Source organism: Pleurodeles waltl, chromosome 1_2 (assembly GCF_031143425.1).
Source record: "Pleurodeles waltl isolate 20211129_DDA chromosome 1_2, aPleWal1.hap1.20221129, whole genome shotgun sequence".
NCBI classification, from domain to species: Eukaryota; Metazoa; Chordata; class Amphibia; order Caudata; family Salamandridae; genus Pleurodeles; species Pleurodeles waltl.
The window spans coordinates 798,307,890-798,331,723 of NC_090437.1; the positions used below are offsets into that span (position 1 = coordinate 798,307,890).

Here is a 23,834-nt window from a genome sequence, read left to right on the forward strand (position 1 = left end):
CATCGACGACCACTGTAAATGACAGTCATCGACGACCACTGTAAATGACCGTCATAGACCATCGCCATAGCTGAGGGCGTCGTAGATGAGAGCATCATAGATAAGGCCATTCGTAGATGAGGCCATTGTAGATGAGAACCATCATAGATGAGGCCCTTCGTACATGAGGCCATCACAGACGAGGCCATCACAGACAGGTAATAATAGTCAAAATAGTCATCTACAATGTCATAGTAATTCTTGTTATTGATGATTTTACAGGCAATTTTTATACGCCCCATAGTCAGGTTATAAGGATCTCTCTGATGTATTGCCGGAGTTGAAGAAGGAGTTGAGGGTCTATTTTTTATTTTATTTTATTTCCTCTCTCTGTGTGAAGTGCCTTATGAAGAATCATGGCAAATCTTTTTATGGCTTTTCTGCGCGTCTTCTGGTGAGCCTGGGAGCGACAACTTCCTCTAACCTCTCTTTTGATGTGAAGGAATCCTCACTGTCCTCATCATTAGTGACAGATTTAAGATTCTATAGTCCCAATAATAGCCTTACCTCTCAAAACATGAGAGTTTTTGAGGAAAAGGTTAGACATATTTTTCTAGTCCTTTACCTTGTTTTCTACTATTCTGACATATTAGTGCCAAGGATAGTGAAATATCTTGGATGATCCTAAAAGAAGGAAAAGCTGAAGAACTGAGCAGAGCTCAAGGAGACTCCCTTCACACAACGTGCAGTAGAAATCTGAGGGACTTAGCCTCTGTTGGGAGTGTTCTAGGGGGTGCTGTCGTCTGATTGGTTATGGTTCAAGTTTGGTCTTTAAAAAAAAAAAAAAAAAGGGACATGGATAGGCTATTAAACTGACTTTCTCATTGCCACTATAGCCTATGATAGTGATGTATATACTGCTTTATTAAGTTACCCTGGGACTCCCACTTCGACGACGGGGAATGATTCAACCATGTGAATAAATGAAAGATCCAATACTGGAGAAGTAAACGTTCCACCTCTTCATTATAATGCTTATCATGTGAATGTGAGGCATGTGAATTAAATTGATATCAGATCTGAGAATGGCTTAAATTCTGGTAAACAGTACACTTTGTGGCAGTGGAGCTGACAGGGTTGATCTTCATAAAGAGTCTGCACTTTCATTATACAGTAGCACATCTTTAGATGGACATTTTCAGAAGAAGCATCCAACTTCACAATAGGCAAAGGAGTAGAGTCTTCATACAGTGCAGAAGGTAGACTCTAAACATTTATTCAGTTCCTTGGTCTGAACTTTCCACTGTTGGGGTCTAGAAGGCTCTTTGAGGCAGGAAGGCATGCAAGAGGGTTGTGCCATTGTATCAAAGCTTTGCAGCATGGCTTCTCTGAAAGCCTCAACCTGCTGTGTATCCCAAGACTACCTGTGAAACATGGGGCAGATCTTTTTATGTGTGCCTTCCACAGTAAGGCCTGCCACCCCCTGATTGGCTTCTGGTGCATAAGGGACCATTTGTCCCACAATTTGGAGAGGTGTTTAGGCACTGGATACCACAGATACGCAATGTGCTGGTCTGTCAACCATAAGTCCATGTTCAACATGGTTCAAAACTTGTACATTATGGTGGTGATGCCCCTGCAACATTGCCATTTTATTGAAGACACAAAGAAGTGTTCCAATTCTAACGTAAATCAGTGCACTGAGGCTTCACTTATATGTGGCTCCATGTTGACATGCTTAGAGTACGGCAGAGAACAATGGAGGCCTACGGTTTTACAAATTGGCGCAAAGAAACTATGGAAGCCTTTTCTGGATCCTGTCTGGCACCGAGGAGCACTCAAAAGGTGAGGAGTCTGCAGGTAGACGTATCCATCAGAAAAGGATCTTACTTTAAAACTAAATATGGAAGTGTAGTGAAGGTAGGAAGCGAAAAGGATAAATAGGTAATACTGCCACAGGACATGTAATACTCATACTCAATAAAGATACTCAAGTGGAATAGCATCTTCTTCCCCTCAACCTTTCTTGCACTATCTCGGTTTATTATTACCAGCAGATAATTTTTTTAAGTAGCTTTCAGTGTGTCTCTTTTAAATGCATGAATTCTAGAGGGTTATTCAGACAAAAAGATGGAAATGCTTCTAAAACAAAGAATTGCTACCTTCTTGATAAGCTCCATCAGCCATTACCAAGTGGAGGATTTTAGGATACAAATGCTGATGTTCACTCCCTAAAATTCTCTCCACTATTGAGGAACAAATATCGATGCTCTCATCTTCATCCTCATGTATCGCCTAGAACAAAAAGAGAAACTCAGTATGTTCCTATGCATAACATTCTGGATTTAAACAATATTTGTAAAGCACCACACATAACATCTGCACAATTAGTTAAGGAAGCAATTCTCCATGGCTGCATGCATTATGTAAATATAAATAGTGCCTGCATTCTTCAACAATTGTTCACTTCCAATACACTTGGGCACTTGCTGGATTCTAGTAGTCTGAGCCATCTTGATTGTGCTCCACACAGGGAAGTTTGGCTCTATAGTTAACTCCTTTCCAAAACACACTCAACTCCTCCTATATTAAAGATCTTTGATTGGTTGAAGCAGGATGATAGTGTTAATTATTTGAGGAAAAACAATGACAACACTGGGTACTGTGTATGTGAGCCATCATCACAGCAGAAGAGGATAATTTTCATAGTACCAAATGAACAAGAACACAAGAATCACTAGGGACCCCAAAAAGTCAGTCGTCCGTAAAAATAATTACAACATGTGTAATCAAATGGAATACTTAATCAAAGAACAAAAAAACAATAAAAACAAAATGTTAACATTTTGCTTATTATATTGAGGGGCCATTGCAGTGTAATACTTAAGTATCTTTTATATTTCTTCAGGTACTGGAACGTTTGTGTATGTATTGTTCTTTGTTCTCATTTAGAATATCTGTTTGCCAAGTGAAAGTCAGCAGTCCTGATCTTTCAACTTGGCAGCCAGCATTTTGCAGTGGGTCTCTACTTTTGGATTCAGAAAAAAAATCTTTCAACTTTACGAAGATTCTTTCCAGCATTATTATTAATCTTTACCCCGATACTACATCCATGCTTCTTGTTTTTTTGATACACAGTGACCAAGTTTCATCACTTCTGTTTACCACATATAAGAGCACTGATCGTGTTTGGAATTAGCACCAACCTAGTCACTGTTTTTTTCATTTTTTTCATTTTGTCCATTGATGAAATACATCATTTGGTTTCAAACCTTGCTATAGTTGTTATTGGGGTCACTGTCCTTTTTAATATGATGATCATATTCATAGAACACAATTATCAACTATCATAATATAACAATCACTTTTAATACCTTATGAAATATGTCAGAACACCATTCAGTCTTTCTTCCCTTCTTTTTCACTGTCATTCTTCCATTTTTTTCTTTACCTTCTTCCTTTCATAGCCTAATCTCTCATCCCTCTCTTCCTTTTTCTGCCTCCCTTAAAAATTATACATACGTTTTGTTTGCTATTGGTGCATGTATCATATTCAACATTTGTATCTCTAGATGGGTATCAGCTGGACTTGGTTATTACTGTAATTTCTCAGTTCTTACTTTTATTAAATAAAATAACTGATACACACAAAAAGAAACACCATAGTGCAAGACCAAATGACTCTTTGAAAAAAAAAACTAGAACAAAACCACAGACCTTTATTTTATTGTACACCTCAATAAATTTATCGAAGCCTATTTCCTGTTCCAGGTTATATCTCAGCTCTTCTAGATGACAAAATACGCTGTCACCTTCATCACAATGACTGGTAGCATCACCATCACTGTCATCTAGAAGGAAAGCAAGACGGAGCACAAGATGCAAATCAGTAGAAATAAAAGATGTCTGAAAATCACAACTTTTTATATAAGGAGAACACGTTTATGTGGTTAGAAGGGACCGTAAGCGCAGTGATATATAACAACATGAAAAATGCATAAACTGAAATAATTTCACTGTGCAAGCCTAACAGAAGATAGTAAACCTGGAAACTCTTCCAATGAGCAACTGTATAGTCACACTGAACAAATGCTGTATTTATTGAACTCCAAGAAATAATTCACAAATGTAAATAGGAAACTTTTCAGTGCCTTGGAAAGTACTCCACTCCACAACTTACAGGGTGTCTTTGAAAATGTAAAGTTACTTACCAGTCATAATGCTTTTATATCATAAGTATCTTTGTTACAGTGAGACATATTGGGATGTTCTTGGCATATTCCCATGCGCCTACCATTATTTCAAAACACTTTAAACAATAATATAATATGTTTAAAGCAGGTTAAAAAGCCACTTTCATAAATGAGCACCAGAGTTCCTATAGTGACAGGGCTAAAGGGCAATACAGGCCAGAAGCAATGCATCTGGTCCATGAGGGTACTGTTAGCTACGCCTAAATACCTTTAAGAAAAAAACACAGAGCTAGAAACAACTGTTAACAAATTAACTATACAGAACCTAAAATGCAAGTTATAATAACAGAATGTCATGTAAAAAAAGTTAATTAACATTAATAAAGGCACTAGAGTAAAACTTGGTCGCAGGGAGTATATATTTCCTGTACCTACTTTGAAGGAAGAAAGTAGAGAAAATGAGGAAAAGAGAACCAGATTGGTAGCAGCTTTCCAAAGCATAAATATGATACTGTAACTTTACAGTAGGAGCTAGGAGCTCCCATATCCTATAACACCCTATAATGCCAATTGCATTTTTTTTCTGGCTCCTGTGGCAGCATCCCTGAGCACTGGATTCTACTATTTTCACTTTTCCTTGTTACAAAAATGTATTTAGTTTCGTTGATGTATTTATAGAATGTGCAAGTATTAACAATTCTTTACTGATATTTTATTTATTTATCTTTTTGTTACTATTTTCTCACAGGACAACTTACTTCCCTTTTTGTTAACTGCCCCTCCTGGGAGAAAACGGTATATAAAGACCCTTACGCCTACAATGCGCCTAAAGGCAAGTTTTGTCTAAATAGGTCAAGAACCCTTTCCCCCCAACCCCCCAAGTTAAGGATGTATGAAACTATGAGGCAAGCAGTAAGAAAATTGCAGATGAGAAACACCCTTTACCCCTTCCAATTCAATCAAATTAATTCTATCACTGGTTTCAGGGTCCATAGAACTAATAATTTAGAATTCCTTAATGCTGAAAACACTGCTAAGAGACATTCTGAAAGGTTAAAAAAAACAACCTAAAAAGTCTTCTTTATTGATGGTAGATTGTCAACTAAGCTCACCCGTCATAATCGCCGTGCATAAAAGGTACTCCTCCACCCCATTACATTCTGCTATATGTGAAAAAGAAAGCATTTAGGAGATCTGCCACAGACCCATAGGCTTCAGTGCTGCCTCATTGCTAAGTCTCTTTAGGGAGTCTATGCAAACGTTTTCCAATGATTTGAGGAGTTACAAAATGTGTTAAAAGGACGATCTGGCAAATTATGCCACAATAGATCTCAAAACCCCAGCTGACATCATTAAATGAACCTCCTAGAATGCTTATTGTTGTAGACTGCCTTAGATGCAGGTCTGGGCAAATGAACAAGAGACTTATCTTCAATAACAAACTTTCAGGTAAATACGTTATCTAATAGCAGAAACCTCACCTTTAGAATTTTATTAGGTGCCAGACCAGATCAGGAAGATTTAAAAAATCATTTTTCCATGTGCCAGAAGATGGCGCTGTGCAGCTCCTTGCTGACTTCATTCTGTCCCAGGAGTGATGATGGAACCACATATAGGCGCCACCCTTGCACACTGACGTCAGTTACTTTCTTAAACTCTGCCCTTGGACCCAACAATAATCGGCGGTATCAGTGTGCAGATCTCTAATTTGAGACCTTTTTAGATGTAAAACAAGATAATTCTACTGAACAAGGAGGCAGGAGAGCAGTGAGGAATCTGTGGTTAGGTAAAGTATCCATCAGAAAGATGTTTAACTGAAAGTAAGTAAATTGTTCTTCTGAATGATTTTTCTATCCACAGATTCCTCATCATTAGAATAGATACCAAAGCAGGTGGTGTGAATCGCTCAGAACAGGAAATCCTGCATGACTTGCCATCAAACCTGGCTGTCAGGGCAGCAGTAGTTCATAAACATGTGTACTGATGCCCAAGTTTGGAGCTGACCGATACTGATAACAAGCACTGCATGTGCTAATGCAGGGGTAGCAATCTTGGCCCCAGGGGATGAGACCTTCTTGAGGCAACATGCGTAGCACACCTTAATGTAGAGGACTATCCACCTTGACAGAGTTCTTTTCTGCAATGCCTTGCTCTGTGCCTAAGAGGGTACCACAGAGAGCTGCTTGTCCATCTGATGATCTTTGGCGCAATCGATATAAGCACTCAAGTCTCTCTTAGAGTCCAGCTGATGGGGTCTATCCTCATCATTGGAAGGGTAATGGATTGTCAGACGTGAAAAGGAGTCAACTTTAGGCAAAGAAGCTGTACTGTTCCTTAACACAAGTTTGTCTAAAAAAAGGCAGAGTAGTGAGGGTGCATTGACAAAGCCTGAAGCTCACTCATGCGGCAAAGTTATTGCGACTGTAGGAAGCTGGCTTTTTATACAGTGGACCAAAACGAGGTACACTGTGCAAAGAGTCCAAGCAATCCCCAGAGGTATCACAGAGGCACAAATGACATCCCTAATTCTCTCTTTTTGGGAAGTGTGGTAGAGCAGTTAGGCATATCAGAGGGTAGTGCTACGCATGAAAGGCACACACTCCTGCAGTGAGAGACACACTCAGAAAAAGAAATCAGACACCAATTTATAAAAATAACACATACTTTTATTAAACTTTGAAACCGAGATCACCGGACTCAGGCGAGTACTTTTCGAGTTATGAATTTTTAGAGTTTTCAAAAGTCGACACTGCATTTTTCAGGAAGCTGCAATGCAATACTATGGAGGAAAACAAAGATGGCAAACAAGGTAGAGTACAGCAACTTATGGGACCAGTCGCCTGGACTTAACGTGAGTTTGGGGCAAGTTCCAAGGCCACACCAACAGATCACCCTTGGGGAGCTCTGTTCCTTCCAGGTGCAGAGGTGTGTTATGACATCAGGTGTCCCATTCAATTCTATGGGGATCAGTCAGATTACAAAGTTTCTGCAGGGATGGACTGGAAAGACAGCCCGGGGAAATCCGCAGGGGCTCGACCCATGTGGTCCTCAGGCATGTGGTGACATTGTCAGTCCACTCCTCCTCAGGCTGTAGGATGCGAGTGCAGGGGTTTCTTCTGGCATCTGGTCCATCACTGGAGTTCCTAGCGGTTGCAGGGGTGGAGGTGGGGGTAGTTGCAGGGGTGGAGGTGGGGGTAGTTGCAGGGGGGGGGGAAGGTGGGGAGTGTCACCGAAACATTCTGCAGGCGTGGACTTGGGGTCCAGTCTGACCAAGCCAACTAGTAGGCTCAGGTTTCATGAGGTAGGGAAAAGTGGGGGACACCCTTGGTTATCCTCTCCTGGGTCCAAGGCCGACGGGTGCAGAGATGTCCTAGGGCGTTGGTTCTTTGCCACTTGGAGTTGCGGGGTTGGGGGTGCATGCACAAACAGTCTGAAGATGCTGTTGGAAAGTACACAGTGGGAGAGCACAGGGTTGGCTTAGTTTCTGGAGGGCCTGGGGACCAGTGATGATGTCTGGTGTCAGGTTTCTGGCAGTCCCAGTCCTCTCAGGTCTTTCTTGGGTGCCTGCGGATGCAGAGGAGCAGATTCCCTACTCCAAGGGAGTTCCTCCTGGCGACTGGCAAAGCCCTGGCAGCTCTCCTAGTTTCTTGGGGGCTGCAGTGGCATGACAGGTCAGTTACTCCTCGAGGGTTGGGTGCAGCAGACAGGCTGACAGGGTTGGCGCTAAGTCAGTCGTGCTCCTCGGCTTTCAGGTTCAGCAGCCTTCTTGTCCACTCCTTCTTTTGTGTCCAACTAAGATCCGAGCATCTGGTTTCTGTGAGTCCCCTAAATACTCAATTAAAGGGGCATTTAGGGGAGTAAAGGGTAGTAGCCAATGGGCTACTTACCCTTGAGGTCACTACACCCCCCTTGATGACTACTTCCAGTGGGGAGTGGGCATCACCCTGTCCAGAGTTTCTAAATTCCACCACACGCAAGATGGTGCAATTTTCTAACTCGTGTCCACTTCAGGCTGGCCACCCTAGGGGTTTTTCCCAGTCTGGAAGTGTGATACGCTTTCTGCATGGCTAATTTTCCTGCCTGTCCATATGCCAGATAGGCCGTCGGGCAGGGGGGTTGGCATCTTTCTCTCAGGAAGGCCAGATCTGCATACCAAAGGCGTTGGGGTTCTTTGATGCTCCTGCCTTGAAATCCAAGTCATCCTATAGGGAGGGGTGGGTAACACCCCAGCCTGGACATGCTTTTGTTTCTGGCCTCTCAAGAGCGGAGGCCCTGGGAGGTCAGATTATCCTCTGTTGGTGGCAGGCTGACCTGAACCGGTCAGTGAGCTCACCAGCAGTTGGTAGGTTTTTCACGGGGCACCTCTAAGAAGCCATCTCGGTGCATGATTTTAAAAAATCCATCACTTGAGTCAGTGAGGGTTTATTAATACAAGGTGTTTGATACCAACATCCCTAGGTTCAGAGAAACCATCATGTGGCTGGAGAACCCCTATTGACCAGTGTCCAGCTTATGTATTTAAAATGGCTTCCCTGCACACGTACTATGTCAAAGAATCAACAAAGAAATTGTAGGGTATTTGCTCATGCACATATGCCCTCATGTGTAATATAATGCTCCCTGCCTTAGGACTGAAGGCCTGCTGTAGGGGAGACACACACATATATTACAAGCAGTGTTTTTAGGGGACATAGCAACAAGTGTGTGCCATGTCATGTTTTCGATTTTGGGAGTACCTTCCACACAGCCTGAAATGGCAGTCTGCATAAGGTTGGTGCTGGGTCCTTCAGAGTTGCACAAGTTGTGCTGCAGCTCTGAGGGGCCTTCTTCAGTAGCCATGCCCTAGGTTCCAGGGGTACCATTTACCTGGGACTCATAGGAGGCTGAAGCACCTGGTCAGCAGGAACCCAGAGCACTTCAGTCAAAGTTGCATCTAAACAACAGGCAATAAAGTGGGGAGGTACTGCAACCAGAACCCAGCTCCCTACAGTGACAAAGAATAGTTTTCGGAGTCAGAAGGGCAGCTGTGCATCGCCCAGAAGGGAGTGCATGGGGAGAGCGCAGACCAAACTAAGATCCCCGCTGTGTTACCACAAAGTGTTTGGAAGGACACATGTGTAAAACCTTTTGGAAAAATCATCACAACAGGTGAATTAAACCTGAACGGTTGGTCCTGCAAAGGCAAAAAAGACAAAAAGGCCAGCAAATAACCTTTAATAGAGGCCACTACAAGTTCTTGCGGGTCCAGAAATATGAAAAAAAGGCAGACATCCAACAGTTTGGCTTGTACCAGGTCTATACTGCAGATGCCACACCAGGCCACAAATTCAGTGGCTAGAATACACAGACTTTGTAAAGGAATACCTGGCAGAAAAGATGACATCCATAACTTAGAGAGTGAGACAGAATGTAGTCAGCTGCTGGCGCTCAATCTCCAGGCATGGAAGGGCACATTGAGCAATCCTGATTGCAGAAGCCTGCCCTACTGCTGCAGCAGAAGATCCCCTCAAAGTGGTAGTCTAGTCTGAGGCCCAGAAGTTTCAAGTACCACACTCTTCTGCCCAATCTGGAGCCACCGAAATGACTTGGTCCTGGTATCTCTTAATCTTTCTCAGAACCCAAGGCAGGAGCAGAAAGACACACAGAAATCCCATGCTCCACTCTAGCCAGAGTTGTAACCATTGCTGAAAGACACCTTGTGCCTCATCGGAATTTAATCACCCGCAGACTGAGTTTGTCTGCCCACAAGTTCAAAGATCCTGCCAGGTCATTCATGGCCAGGGAAATGCCAGGATGCTTCAGCCAGCTCCAGAGAAAAAAAGCATCCTGGCCCAGGATCCAGAACCTCACGCCTCCCTGCTTGTTGTAGCACCGTATGGGATTTGTGTTGTCTGGGACAACCTGAACCAGCCTCCCCTTGGTGGACGGCAAGGCGGCTTTCGATGTCAGGAGAATGGCTCGGAACTCCAACCGGCTAATGTACAGTCAGGTCTCTGCCAGAGTCCATCTTTCACTGTTGTCTGCCTCTCCTAGTAGACCTCTCCACCCCAGCAGCAACTCCTCAGTCACCACCGTCAGCTCTGGGTGGGGCAGAGAGAGTGGTCTGCCACTGGTCCAAATGCAGTTGAGCAGCCACCACTGCAGATATTTTTACAGTGTCCTCCTAAACCAGGATAAAATCTGACAGATTCCTCTGGTGCTGGACACACTTGGATGTCATGTTCCACCCCAGAGCCCACATATGCCATTGGACACAGTCAATGAACAGAATATGGGAGGCCAAAAGACCCAGAAGCCTATGAGTCACTCTTACTGAGACCCAGGACTGACCCTGAAGCATCAGATCATAATATGATTGTCCTCTACTCGTTTTGGAGGGAATGCCCTGACCTGCACCGAACCCAGAATGGATCTAATGAAAGGGTTGATAGTGAACTGCAAGGCTCACCTTTATTTCAGGGTGGTCTATGACTGACTGTGGCAAGCCTGCATTCACCAACCAGTCATCAAGATAGGGATCCTGGAATGCCCAACCACCTAAACACCCGAGGAGCACTGGAAAGGCTAAAAGGGAGCACGGCAAACTGAAAAAGCTCCTGGTCTACCTTGAACTGCACCAAGCGTCTACAGAACTGTAAGAAGGGTAGACGAAAATTGGTGTCCTGCAGGTCATAAGCCTCTATCCAGTCACCTGGATCCAGGACAGATAGAACCTCCGCCAAAGAGAGCATCTTGAATCTGCCCTTCTGCCAGAGGGCGTCAAGAGGGCCCTAGGAACACACCGTGGTCCAGCTTGCTTTGAAGCGTTCTAGTGTGGAATTGGCCTTCTCGTCACTGTCGAGATTTATTGACAGACTTATCATAAGTGAGGTCTGCCGGTCACCCGAGAAACCCATGGATTTCATCCATGTGTGACACCAAAGCACCACACTACTGCTGAGTGCTCTGCTTAAACAATTGATAGTGCCCAGTTCAGATCATAATATATATTTGGCTGCATCCTGGCCTTAATGGTTTGAGCTCAGGTGGCCCAAAACTCCTCGGGGACTGCTGACAAGACCTGACTGACAATGTCCCATAAAGAGTGGGACTAGCTATCTACCAAGCAGCTGGCACTGACTGACTTGAGGGCTATGTTGGCCAATGAAAAAATCCATTTACTGAATTCCCTTTTCCTCTGCTTGGGGAGTCAGGAGGGGCGTTATAGGAAATGCATTGGAGTTCACCTTGCTGGTGGAAGCCTGGATCGTCAGACTTTCTGGCGTAGAGTGTTGCGCCAAGAAGTCAGGGTCATTTGATCCTGGCCCGTGGCACCTAGCTATCTGCCTGTCCACCGGTGGGAAAGAACCAGGTACCCATTAATGTGTCAGTCAGGGCTTCATTGAAAGGAAGTAAAGACTCCATGGAAGTATGCCCAGGCTGTAAAAAGTGTTAGAACGTTACTTTCAACTTAAATAAATGATAGCTGTAAGTCCACTACCTCAGCTGCATGTCTGCAAAAAAAAAGCACTCTCTTCCACTGGCAGACTAAGGGAAGAATCCAACGCATTATCAGGGGGAGAATCCATATCAATATCAGGGCAAGGGCCCAACCCACTGGCCTCCTGCAAATCCATGTACAGACTGTCATGATCATACTGAAAGGGCAAATCATCCCCATCGTCTCCACTGTCATATCCGAAAGCTGGTTGACCCTAAGAGTTAAAACAAAAATGTTGTTGGAGCACTGGAAGATGGCTACGCGGTAAAGGCATGGATCTATCTGATTCAGACTGAACTGGGACTGGTTCGTCGGTATACAACCTCGGTGGAGGCAGAGACAAGTTTGCCTCAGAGTCAGACGTGACTACCGGAGTGGAGTCCTCTTCTGGCATAGGCAGCATTCAGGAGGCACTAATGGGGCCAATGATGAATCTGCCAGCAGTAACCTCACTGGAGGCCTCTGTAAATCATTGGGGCCTGACAAGAAGGAGTGCGAAAGATTCTCAACATGGCCTCTTAAAAGCCTCAATATGTTGCAATGTCACTGAAGGCCCAGAAAATCCAGGGTGCATCAGAATCAGTTACGGAATAATTTATTCTATTGGAGAACAGGAGGGAGAACTCGAGGCACCCTCACTTTCTGACAACTTCTTTAGCAGAATGCATGAGAGGGACAGTCCCCTCTGGCCTTTTTTTGCTTTCACTTTGACTTACTGGAAGACTTGGACTATGTCGAGGACCTGTCACCGAACAGTCCAGGGAGCATAATGGATCTGAGCCCCCGATGTAGAGCGGGACTTGTGTGGCTTTTTTTCATTGTTCAGGAGTGGACCGCTTCACTTCACATCCCCAGATCAACTTCATATTCATAAGGGCATGATTTTCACATGACTGCGTTGTGTACCCACCAAAACATCAGAAGCATTCCTCGAGGGTGTGTGTCACAAACATTTGTTTGTGACAGTCCCTACAGAGTTTGAATTTTGTTTTAGGAAGGACATTGTTTCCTTGCTAGTTGGAGAAAAAAAGAGTATCTTGAGAAAAAACACTTATCAACAGACAAAAAGTGGGAGCAACTCTGGATATGCATATGAAGGTGGCAAAAGAGAGGAACTGATGTCGACGCCAAGGGATGGTGCTTATATGTGGTGTAGGAAAGTACCGTCTTCCTGGCAAGTTACCGCCACTTTTTGCCTGATGTCAGTGTGCTTGCACCGTAGTTCACTGGGATCCTGCTAACCACGACCCCAGTGACAGTGCTCTCTAACCTACATTTAATTGTTGGTTACCTTTCACACCCACAATTGGCATACTGGTTCACCCATGTAAGTTCCTAGTATATTTCACCTATGTACCCAGGGCATTGGTACAACATGGGTCCCCCATATGGGCTGCAGCATGTATTATGCCACAAATAGGATCCCATGCAAACTGTGACTGCAGGCCTGCCATTGCAGCCTGCTTGAAAGGGTGCATGCACCCTTTCACTGCCATACCTAACCACTGCACTTAGACCCTGTAAGTCGCCCCTCTGGTAGGCCCTTCAGCTCAAGGGCAGGGTGCAAGTCTCTAGGTGTGAGGGTACCCCTGCAAAAGCACGGTACCCCTACAGACCTCAGGCCAATTCCTGGATTCTGTATGTGCTACATAATGGCTCCTCCGAACCTAGGCATGTTTGGTATCAAACATGTTGGAATCATGCAATTACACCGATTCCAGTCTTGCATGATACCATGTACTCTGGGGGTTCCCTATGGGATCCCCCATTTCTGGCTGTGCAGCCTTACGGGGTCCAGCTGCCAGCCTGCGCTGCTGCTGGCCCCAGACACTGTTCTGCCATCCTGCTGATGAGCCAGGCAAAGGCAGGAGGACCAGAACAAAGGATTACTTGCAAGGAACTCTAGGGTCCGCCGAAGTTGTAGCAGCCTGCACTACCAGACCTTTTGTGGTGGGATGTCTTAAAAGACAAACTGGGTCCCCAGGGGCAGGTTATGCCTTTGGGTTATAGGCCAGTCCACCAGGTACTGGTTTCACCCAAGCTCCTAACAGAAGGAAACTCATTATAAGGGAGTAAAGGCTTCCTCCCCTTTCACCCAGGTGAAGTACATCCACTAAAGGGTCTGTGGATAATTTCCACTGAGGGAAGCTACCATTCTAAGACTATAGCTGCTCTCCTCAATACTTCAGTATAAGAGGAACTCACCTCTGTTGCCATACCAGGAGGAGAAAGTAAGTCAAACTAGAGATGACTCAAGTCCACTAGCCTCACCCAGTTCTGTCATCCAACTGTCCTCTCAAGGAGGCTGAACCGTGCTGTCCAAAGGGGTTTGACACCCCCATATTCTCTCCTTCCCCTTCAAAACTGTGTTTCCATAGGAAAAACAGTAACAAGTTGTATAGGGATAGATGCAAAGCCGTCCAAAGCAGACGGCTCCATTGGTGCTGCATCCAACACTGCCTGGCTCTGTTGCAACGTCGTATCAACGTTGGAAAGAGTAATGGGCTCAGCATAATCGGCACTGCCAACGTCATTGGCTGACCAGATTCTGATGTCGAAGGTGAGAACCCCAAAGAGCTGTGCACCGGCCTGAATCCGACAACGGATTCAGAGACTGAGGGCAAACCCACTGGCATGGATCCAGTCAGGGCACCTCTCACCCCCTTGGGGCTAGCAAGCTGACGCCCACAGACTTCATGCAGGGAATTATAACACTCCTGTATTTGGGATAGAGTTGCCCCGGCTCCAGGAAATGTAGGGAGGCCCAGGGTGGACCCCAGCGAAAGCTCCGCAACCGAAGGTCGGGGGGACAGCATCGGGGACGCCTTACTTACATGGCAGTTTTGACCGTTTCTAGATAGAAGCCTGCTCTGACGTCGACAGTGATGGCCCCCGTGCGGACAGTTCTTCCATCGGTCTCTGGAGTTTTGATGGGGACTGATGCAGCCACGATGCCTCCGATAGTTGCGCCAAAGACAGCGTCAGGAGGCACAATCTTCAGAATCATGGTGTTCTCCAAGGCACCACATACAGATGGTATGAGGAACTATGACCAACATCTGTCTGCCACAAGATCCACAGGGCTTAAACCCCAAAGACATTGCGAAAACGCACGCTGTTTTCTTGATAAAATGCTGCGTCAGCAAGGGTGTTATATGGACTCCACTGATATCACATCTGGAGATGACATTGATACGGAGTCGCGCAACACCCTCTTCCGGCGTGCAGACATGCTATGGAACAAAATTCCAGATCCAGTCTTGTGCCTGAGGAGGATTCTAAAGTAAGGAATCTGCGGCTAAATGTCTCTATCAGATACTCCCTTTTATTACATATAAGTCACATCTAAGGCCCTAGGTAGCCCATAGGGCAGGGTGCTGTCTAATTAAAAGATAGGGACATGTACTTTTAAGTTTTACATGTCCGAGTAGTGAAAAACTCCTAAAATGCGTTTTTCACTACTGTGAGACCTACCCCACAGGATAATACTGGGGATTCCTTATAACATTTAGTAAGCTGTAATACCTTAAGGAGAGAAGGGAGGGAGATATGGCATGCTCGGTATCTATAAACTTGTAATGATAAACACTCTCTAATGGTAAAGTCGAATTTATCCATACAAGTTTGAATATGCAACTTTTAAAAAGTTGTAATTTTCCTGCCCTTAGCTTTTCTATGCCTGCAGCGTGCCGTAGGTCACATCACTGGGTGTAACTGACAGTTGAGACTTTGTGGATTCACTCCAGACAATCACACAATAGTGGGATTAGCAGAACCTGAATGGGCAGGAGGGGAGGAGCAGAGCTGAGCACAGCCCAACTTGCACCTGAATAGGCTGTACCCTGTCCCCAAGCTATAGGTTCAGTTGTACTGGAGCGTAGTCCTCTCTCAATGCTCACACCAGGTGGGGGAAGAATTGGTATCTGTAGGTCGGGCTGAAGGCAGCATGTGGGGTCCAGCACTCTGTCTCATCAGCTAGGTATGCTGCGTTGTGGCGTCTCTCTACCTCAGCAGGTGGTGATGTAGGGGGGCTTCCCCGGTTATGGATTATGCTCTTCTTGTATGCTCGCTGATATTCCAGGGCCCACTAGGTTGCATATTCACTGGGTCCAATCGGCATTTCTCAGTGCGGCTACGCTGCCATTTTGTGTTTGATGCATCCACTCTATTACTGAGCGCCTGACTCCACCAGTGCTTCTCAGTTAGCCTCTTGCAGGTGTCTATTCACTTCTAAACCTGTTTCCATAGGGCTTTGAAATCTGCAAGTCTCTCACGTTCACCAGAAACAGGCCTGCTGCGTGTTCACAAAACCACCATATCTTGGCTCCCAGTTCACCCGCAGGCCGCAGCGAGGTTGCTCGCAGCAGAGTCAGCAGGAGCCCCTACTACCAATCGGGGTGCTCCACTGATGTTGCTCCATTAAGGGGCATGCAATCCAACCCCTGTCTCTGAGGGGGAAGCATAGGATTCCACAGGGGAAGGCAGGGTGCCCAGCAGAGCATTCGCTCAAGATGTAAGGTCAGCTATCTCGGTTGGCCACACCCAGCTCCTATATATTATAGTAGTGAAACAAGCATCATATTCAAAGGTATTCAAAAGTAAAGTAGTCCAGCTATAAAGCACTCATTAGCCTTTACTAGTAACCAACATTTCCTGCTAATTAAAATTTTGTGAAATTCAACATACTTGGCATAACAGTTTTGTAACTCGTCTTTGGGCTCAGTCGTTTTATTTTCAAAATTTAACATTTAAAATGCAGTCTCTTTCAAACTTAAAATTAGAACTTCTGATTTAATACTGATGCACTAATGGTCTATTTTGGTGATCATGCGTGTAGGAGGGTGGCTCAGTATATGATGTACATCTATAGGTGAGGAATCCTGTACTGAGTCCAGGCAACCCTTAGTGACAGTGTAGGAGGTTCTAGATTACCAGAGCCTCCAAAGGGGTAGCTGTGGAGAGCAGCTAAGGCATATCGAGGAGGGTGTAAAGTGGTTACAGGTCAGTCAGTGATGTTCACACGAGAAAGAACCACACCAGGGTTGGAAAAATATTTAATATTTATTGTAACACACACTAGAACTAACTCTAGTATATCTCCAAACTGGAGATCTGATCATACAAAAATATATTTAGAAAGAAAAAGATACGTACATGCATATAATAACAGGTGCCCCAATTGGGGGGGCGGGGGATGGGGGTAGCAAACGATATACTAAGTAAATGGAATGAGAGTGTTGCACAAACTACTACCCAAGGACCCTTAGGACTGCGGAAGCATGGGAACACCCAAGGTAAGTAAATAGGATTCCCCAGGTGCCTGTGTGCAGTGGTGTCACCCAGGATTAGATGTCCATAGGATAAAGAGGGTAAGTCGCAGTTAGACTTTTGGGGATTTGTGACCCTTCTAAAAGGACACAGAGGATGCAGTTGGGACAAGGGAGGTTAGATAGGGCCCCCAAACGTGGATACCCAAAATAGTAGAGTACCTACTTCAGGGAGCCCAGGTACATAGAGGTGAAGCTGTGTTGGAACCTCCCATTGACATCAATGGGGAAATCTGTTGTCCACCTGGTGTCATAACCTGTGACCAGGTCGGTGGAACCCAGGCATGGATTCCTGTAGAAACGGACATAAGAAAAGAGGGGACAGAGTCCAGACCACCCAGAGGGATCCAGGCGGTGCAGGAGGGCAATGCCCACCCTTCTTGGGGATGCTTTCCTGTTGGACGGTGGTCGAATAAATGCAGCCGTGGAGTCCCACGCCTCAGGGGAGTCCTTAAGTAACCCATGGAGCGGGCTGGGCACTTTCTGCAGTGATCCACTTATACAGGGGGTGTCGGGGGTGTCACTCAGCTGGAATAACCAGTCGGATGCTCCCAGGGGCCTCTGATGAACAAGTTACTTATCTTCGGTAACAAGGTATCTGGTAGAGACTCTATCTAGCTGCAGATTCCTTACCTTAGAATTCCCTGGCGTCAGCTTCGAATCCGGGGTTTTTTGTGAGCAGTACCCTGCGCGCACGCCGTCGGACGGCGTTGTTCGGATCGGCGTGCGTCGACCAGCTCCGCGTGCATCACCAGCGTCGTTGGAGTCGTCTATGACATCACGGTTGTCTATATAGACGCCGTCTCGGCGCGCGTACGTCAGTTCTTTTCCACAACTTCCCGCGCCAGAAGCACAGAGTCATGGAAGAACCAACCAATACACTTTTAACCTCTCTGACTGTTTGGAGAAAAACACTATCATGTCTGTAAGAAAGGCAAAAAGTTGCCAAAATGAAACATATATATATATATATATATATATATACACATATAAACACATATGTACATGAGAAAAAATTCCCCAGAGCGGGAGGCTTGGGTGGGTGTAAGGAATCTGCAGCTAGATAGAGTCTCTACCAGATACCTCGTTACCGAAGGTAAGTAACTTGTTCATCTGATAGAGACTTCTAGCTGCAGCTTCCTTACCTTACAATAGATACCCAAGCTATAACCCATGGTGGTGGGTCTGAAGGAGATTATTATTATTTTTTTTTTATACAAGGAAGTCCTGTAAGACAGAACGGGCAAAATGCCCCTCTCTCCTCACCTGACTGTCCAGGCAGTAGTGCTTCGCAAACGTGTGTAAGGAAGCCCACGTTGCGGCCTGACATATGTCCACCACCGGTACGCCACGTGCCAACACAGTGGTAGCAGCTTTCTCCCTAGTGGAATGAGCTCTCAAGCCCTCGGGAGGCTGCTTCTTCGCCAAAGCGTAGCATATTTTTATACAGAGAACGACCCAGCGCGAAATGGATTGCTTCTGTACTGCCCGACCCTTCTTTGCACCAACGTACCCCACAAAGAGTTGGTCGTCCACCCGGAACTCTTTAGTGCGGTCAAGGTAGAACGATAACGCTGTTTTTGGGTCCAGTCGATGGAGACGCTCCTCTTCCTTAGAGGGATACGGTGGTGCAAAGAAAGTGGGCAGGGTGATATTTTGACCCAGATGGAAAGGGGTCACCACCTTGGGGAGGAAAGAGGCACGAGTTCTCAACACCACCTTGTCAGGATATATCATGAGATAAGGAGGTTTATAAGATAAAGCCTGCAGCTCACTTACTCTCCTGGCAGATGTAATTGCCACCAAAAAGGCTGTCTTAATAGTGAGCAGCCGGAGAGGACAGTTATGCAAAGGCTTGAAAGGAGCACACATAAGGAAGGTAAGAACCAGATTAAGATCCCACTGGGGCATAACGAAAGGCACAGGCAGAAACAGATGTACGAGCCCTTTCAAAAACCTCGGTACTACAGGGAGTGCAGAATTATTAGGCAAATGAGTATTTTGACCACATCATCCTCTTTATGCATGTTGTCTTACTCCAAGCTGTATAGGCTCGAAAGCCTACTACCAATTAAGCATATTAGGTGATGTGCATCTCTGTAATGAGAAGGGGTGTGGTCTAATGACATCAACACCCTATATCAGGTGTGCATAATTATTAGGCAACTTCCTTTCCTAAGGCAAAATGGGTCAAAAGAAGGACTTGACAGGCTCAGAAAAGTCAAAAATAGTGAGATATCTTGCAGAGGGATGCAGCACTCTTAAAATTGCAAAGCTTCTGAAGCGTGATCATCGAACAATCAAGCGTTTCATTCAAAATAGTCAACAGGGTCACAAGAAGCGTGTGGAAAAACCAAGGCGCAAAATAACTGCCCATGAACTGAGAAAAGTCAAGCGTGCAGCTGCCACGATGCCACTTGCCACCAGTTTGGCCATATTTCAGAGCTGCAACATCACTGGAGTGCCCAAAAGCACAAGGTGTGCAATACTCAGAGACATGGCCAAGGTAAGAAAGGCTGAAAGACGACCACCACTGAACAAGACACACAAGCTGAAACGTGAAGACTGGGCCAAGAAATATCTCAAGACTGATTTTTCTAAGGTTTTATGGACTGATGAAATGAGAGTGAGTCTTGATGGGCCAGATGGATGGGCCCGTGGCTGGATTGGTAAAGGGCAGAGAGCTCCAGTCCGACTCAGACGCCAGCAAGGTGGAGGTGGAGTACTGGTTTGGGCTGGTATCATCAAAGATGAGCTTGTGGGGCCTTTTCGGGTTGAGGATGGAGTCAAGCTCAACTCCCAGTCCTACTGCCAGTTCCTGGAAGACACCTTCTTCAAGCAGTGGTACAGGAAGAAGTCTGCATCCTTCAAGAAAAACATGATTTTCATGCAGGACAATGCTCCATCACACACGTCCAAGTACTCCACAGCGTGGCTGGCAAGAAAGGGTATAAAAGAAGGAAATCTAATGACATGGCCTCCTTGTTCACCTGATCTGAACCCCATTGAGAACCTGTGGTCCATCATCAAATGTGAGATTTACAAGGAGGGAAAACAGTACACCTCTCTGAACAGTGTCTGGGAGGCTGTGGTTGCTGCTGCACGCAATGTTGATGGTGAACAGATCAAAACACTGACAGAATCCATGGATGGCAGGCTTTTGAGTGTCCTTGCAAAGAAAGGTGGCTATATTGGTCACTGATTTGTTTTTGTTTTGTTTTTGAATGTCAGAAATGTATATTTGTGAATGTTGAGATGTTATATTGGTTTCACTGTAATGATAAATAATTGAAATGGGTATATATTTTTTTTTGTTAAGTTGCCTAATAATTATGCACAGTGATAGTCACCTGCACACACAGATATCCCCCTAACATAGCTAAAACTAAAAACAAACTAAAAACTACTTCCAAAAATATTCAGTTTTGATATTAATGAGTTTTTTGGGTTCATTGAGAACATGGTTGTTGTTCAATAATAAAATTAATCCTCAAAAATACAACTTGCCTAATAATTCTGCACTCCCTGTATAGGTGATTTAAACAGAGATGGTTGATCAGGCAACTGAAGAAAAGCTGATAAGGCTGCAAGATAGCCCTTGAGAGTCCCCAAGGAGGAACCCTGCTGGGCAAGAGACAAAATAAACAAAAGGATGTTAGACAGAGAAGAAGAAAGAGGATCAATCGACCTCTCTGAACAATAAGAAACAAAACGTTTCCAACGGCAGGCGTAGATCGACTTAGTAGAGGGACGCCTGGCTGCCAGAATGACATCACAGACCTCGGGAGGGAGGTCATGAACCATCAACTGTCGCCGCTCAATCTCCACGCATGAAGGCGCAGAGTTGACAGGTTCGGGTGGAGAACCTTCCCCTGCTGCTGCGACAGAAGATCCTCCCGAAGAGGCAGCCTGATTGGAGGACCGATGCTCATTTTGAGAAGCTCTGGATACCAAACTCTCCGTGCCCAATCCGGAGCCACAAGGATTAATTGGGCCCGGTTGTTCTTGATTTTCTTGAGAACTCTGGGCAGAAGTGGTATAGGCGGAAAGGCGTACAGGAGGCCTGAACTCCACTCGCGACGGAAAGCGTCGCCTAGCGATAGCCCCCTTGGAAACTCCAACGCGCAAAACTGCTGACATTGCGCGTTCTCTGCAGAGGCGAACAGATCTAACCAAGGTTCTCCCCACTGCTGAAAGAGTCCTTGCGCCACCTCCGTATGGAGACACCATTTGTGATCCTCTAAGCATTTTCGGCTGAGTTCGTCTGCTCTGGCGTTCAGAGAACCTGCCAGGTGTTGAACCACCAGGGTCATGCCCTGCTGTTCCAGCCATGTCCAGAGACGTAAAGCCTCTTGACAAAGGGTCCACGACCCCACACCGCCCTGCTTGTTGCAGTACCACATTGCGGTAGTGCTGTCTGTGAACACCTGCACCACCTTCCCTTTCACAACAGGAAGAAATGCTTTTAATGCTAGCCGGATCGCCCGAAGCTCCAACAAATTGATGTGGAGCCTGGATTCCGCCGGAGACCAGTGACCTCTGATCTCCACCTCCCCTAGATGGCTGCCCCATCCCAGAAGTGACGCATCTGTCACTACCGTTAGATCTGGGTGGGGAAGGGAGAGGGGTCTGCCCTTGACCCACTCGCAGTTCACTAACCACTACTGCAGATCTTCCGCAGTCCTCTCCGAGATCTGAACTACGTCGGTAAGATTTCCCTGATGCTGTGCCCATTGGAACTTCAGGTCCCACTGCAGAGCCCTCATGCGCCATCTGGCATGCTTGACCAACAGGATGCAGGAAGCCATGAGTCCCCGCAGCCTCAGAGTCTGTCTCACCGAGATCCAGGATAGAGTTCGAAACATCGGAATGATAACCTGAATATCCTGAACCTGCTGATCGGGAGGATAAGCCCGATACTGCACTGTGTCCAGAACAGCTCCGATGAAAGAGAGCTTCTGAGAGGGAGTCAGGTGTGACTTCGGCACATTTATAGTGAACCCCAGCGAATGCAAGAGGTCCGCCGTCGCCTGGAGGTGGGTGACGAGAGCCTGGGGCGTAGGAGCCTTCAACGCCAATCGTCCAGGTAGGGGAAGACTGAAATCCCTGACCTGCGCAAATGAGCTGCCACCACCGCCGTCACCTTTGTGAACACCCGAGGGGCACTGGTGAGACTGAAAGGAAGCACGGTAAACTGAAAGTGCTCGTGGCCCACCTTGAACCGCAGGTAACGCCTGTGGCTTGGCAGGATGGGAATATGGAAATACGCATCCTGCAAATCCAACGCTACCATCCAGTCTCCTTGGTCTAGGGCAGACAAAACCTGAGCAAGAGTGAGCATCTTGAATTTCTCCTTCTTGAGGAAGAGATTGACATCCCTTAAATCCAAAATAGGGCGAAGGCCTTTTTTCTTTTTGGGAATCAGAAAGTAGCAGGAATAACAACCACTGCCTACTTCTGATATCAGGACTCTTTCTATGGCTCCCTTGGCCAAAAGAGCCGAAACTTCCTCACGGAGCAAAGCTAAATGGTCCTCCATCAGCCATTCCTTTGTCGGAGGGATAGAAGGAGGGAAAGACTGGAAGGGAAGGGAGTAGCCCTTCCGTATGATCTGCAGGACCCACTTGTCCGTGGTGATAGAAAGCCAGTGAGGGAGATGAAAACGAATCCTCCCTCCAACTGGACGGACGTGATCCCGCAGAACCACACTAGGAGGGCTTGGGCGCAGTGGAGGGGTGCTGTGTGGCGGCCGACCTCTGGCCAGACCCTCTGGGTCTGATGGTACCACGACCACGTCCTCTTCCGAGATGCTGTGAAGCCTGAGGACGGTGGCTAAACTGTGGCTGGCGTGGTACCACGCCCCTCCCGAAGCCTCGGAAGGGTCGAAAAACAGACTGCTGTCTTGCCGGTGTTGAAAGGCCCAAGGATCTGGCCGTGGCTCGAGAATCCTTGAACCTCTCAAGCACGGAGTCTGCCTTTTCGCCAAAAAGGCGAGAGCCATCAAAGGGCATGTCCATCAAGCTGGACTGAACATCCCCTGAAAAACCAGTGGAACGTAGCCAGGCGTGGCGACGAAGGGCCACTGACGATGAAATCGCTCTGCCCAGCGAGTCGGTCGTATCCAAGCCACACCGGATTGCAAACTTGGCTGCATCTCTCCCATCCTTTACAGCCTGGGTGGGAGTGTCCCGCACGCCCTCCGGGACCTGGGGCAGCACTTGCGCCACCGTATCCCATAAAGTATGGGAATAACGGCCCAATAGGCAAGAGGTGTTTACAGACCTCAATGCCAGGCTGGAGGAAGAAAACATCTTCTTCCCAAGCTGATCCAACCTCTTGGATTCCCTATCCGGGGGAGCGGAAGGGAAGGCACCACGTGAAGTAGAGGCTTGGACAACCAAGCTCTCAGGAGTGAGGTGTTGTGTTAGGAAACTAGGGTCGCTAGGAGCGGGTCTATGGCGGCGACCGACCGTCCTATTCACAGGAGCCCCTGTGCTGGGTTTGGACCACATACCCAGAAGGACGTCTGTGAGAGCCTCATTGAAGGGCAACAACGGTTCCGATGTTGACACCCCCGGCTGAAGCACTTCTGTCAGGATATTTGTCCTGACTGGCACCGTAGGCAAATCTAGGTCCAAGACCTCAGCTCCCCTACGCACCACCATAGCGAAAGAAGCCCCCTCCTCCGTAGCCACATTAGGAGGAGAGAGCATACCAGTATCTGGAGATGTGTCCAGTCCACTGGCCTCCCCTAGATCCACATACCAGTCCTGTTGCAAACCTGATTCTAAAGGGTCCTCAGACCCCTCCCATTCCTCTCCTGCGTCTGGCTGTTCCAAATAATGCTCAGACAAT

The 23,834-nt window shown here is 46.4% G+C and overlaps 1 protein-coding gene across 5 annotated transcripts in view; it reads right to left on the reverse strand.

The window, feature by feature from the left end:
• NEK1 (NIMA related kinase 1) overlaps positions 1-23,834 on the reverse strand; it is an 800,483-nt gene that overhangs the window by 61,952 nt on the left and 714,697 nt on the right. For all 5 annotated transcript variants that reach the window (XM_069244156.1, XM_069244192.1, XM_069244183.1 and 2 more), the window contains 2 exons: positions 3,697-3,830; positions 2,142-2,274 (listed from right to left, as the gene is read on the reverse strand). In XM_069244156.1, the coding sequence (XP_069100257.1) occupies positions 2,142-2,274; positions 3,697-3,830 (267 nt within the window). The remainder of the gene's footprint in view (positions 1-2,141; positions 2,275-3,696; positions 3,831-23,834) is intronic.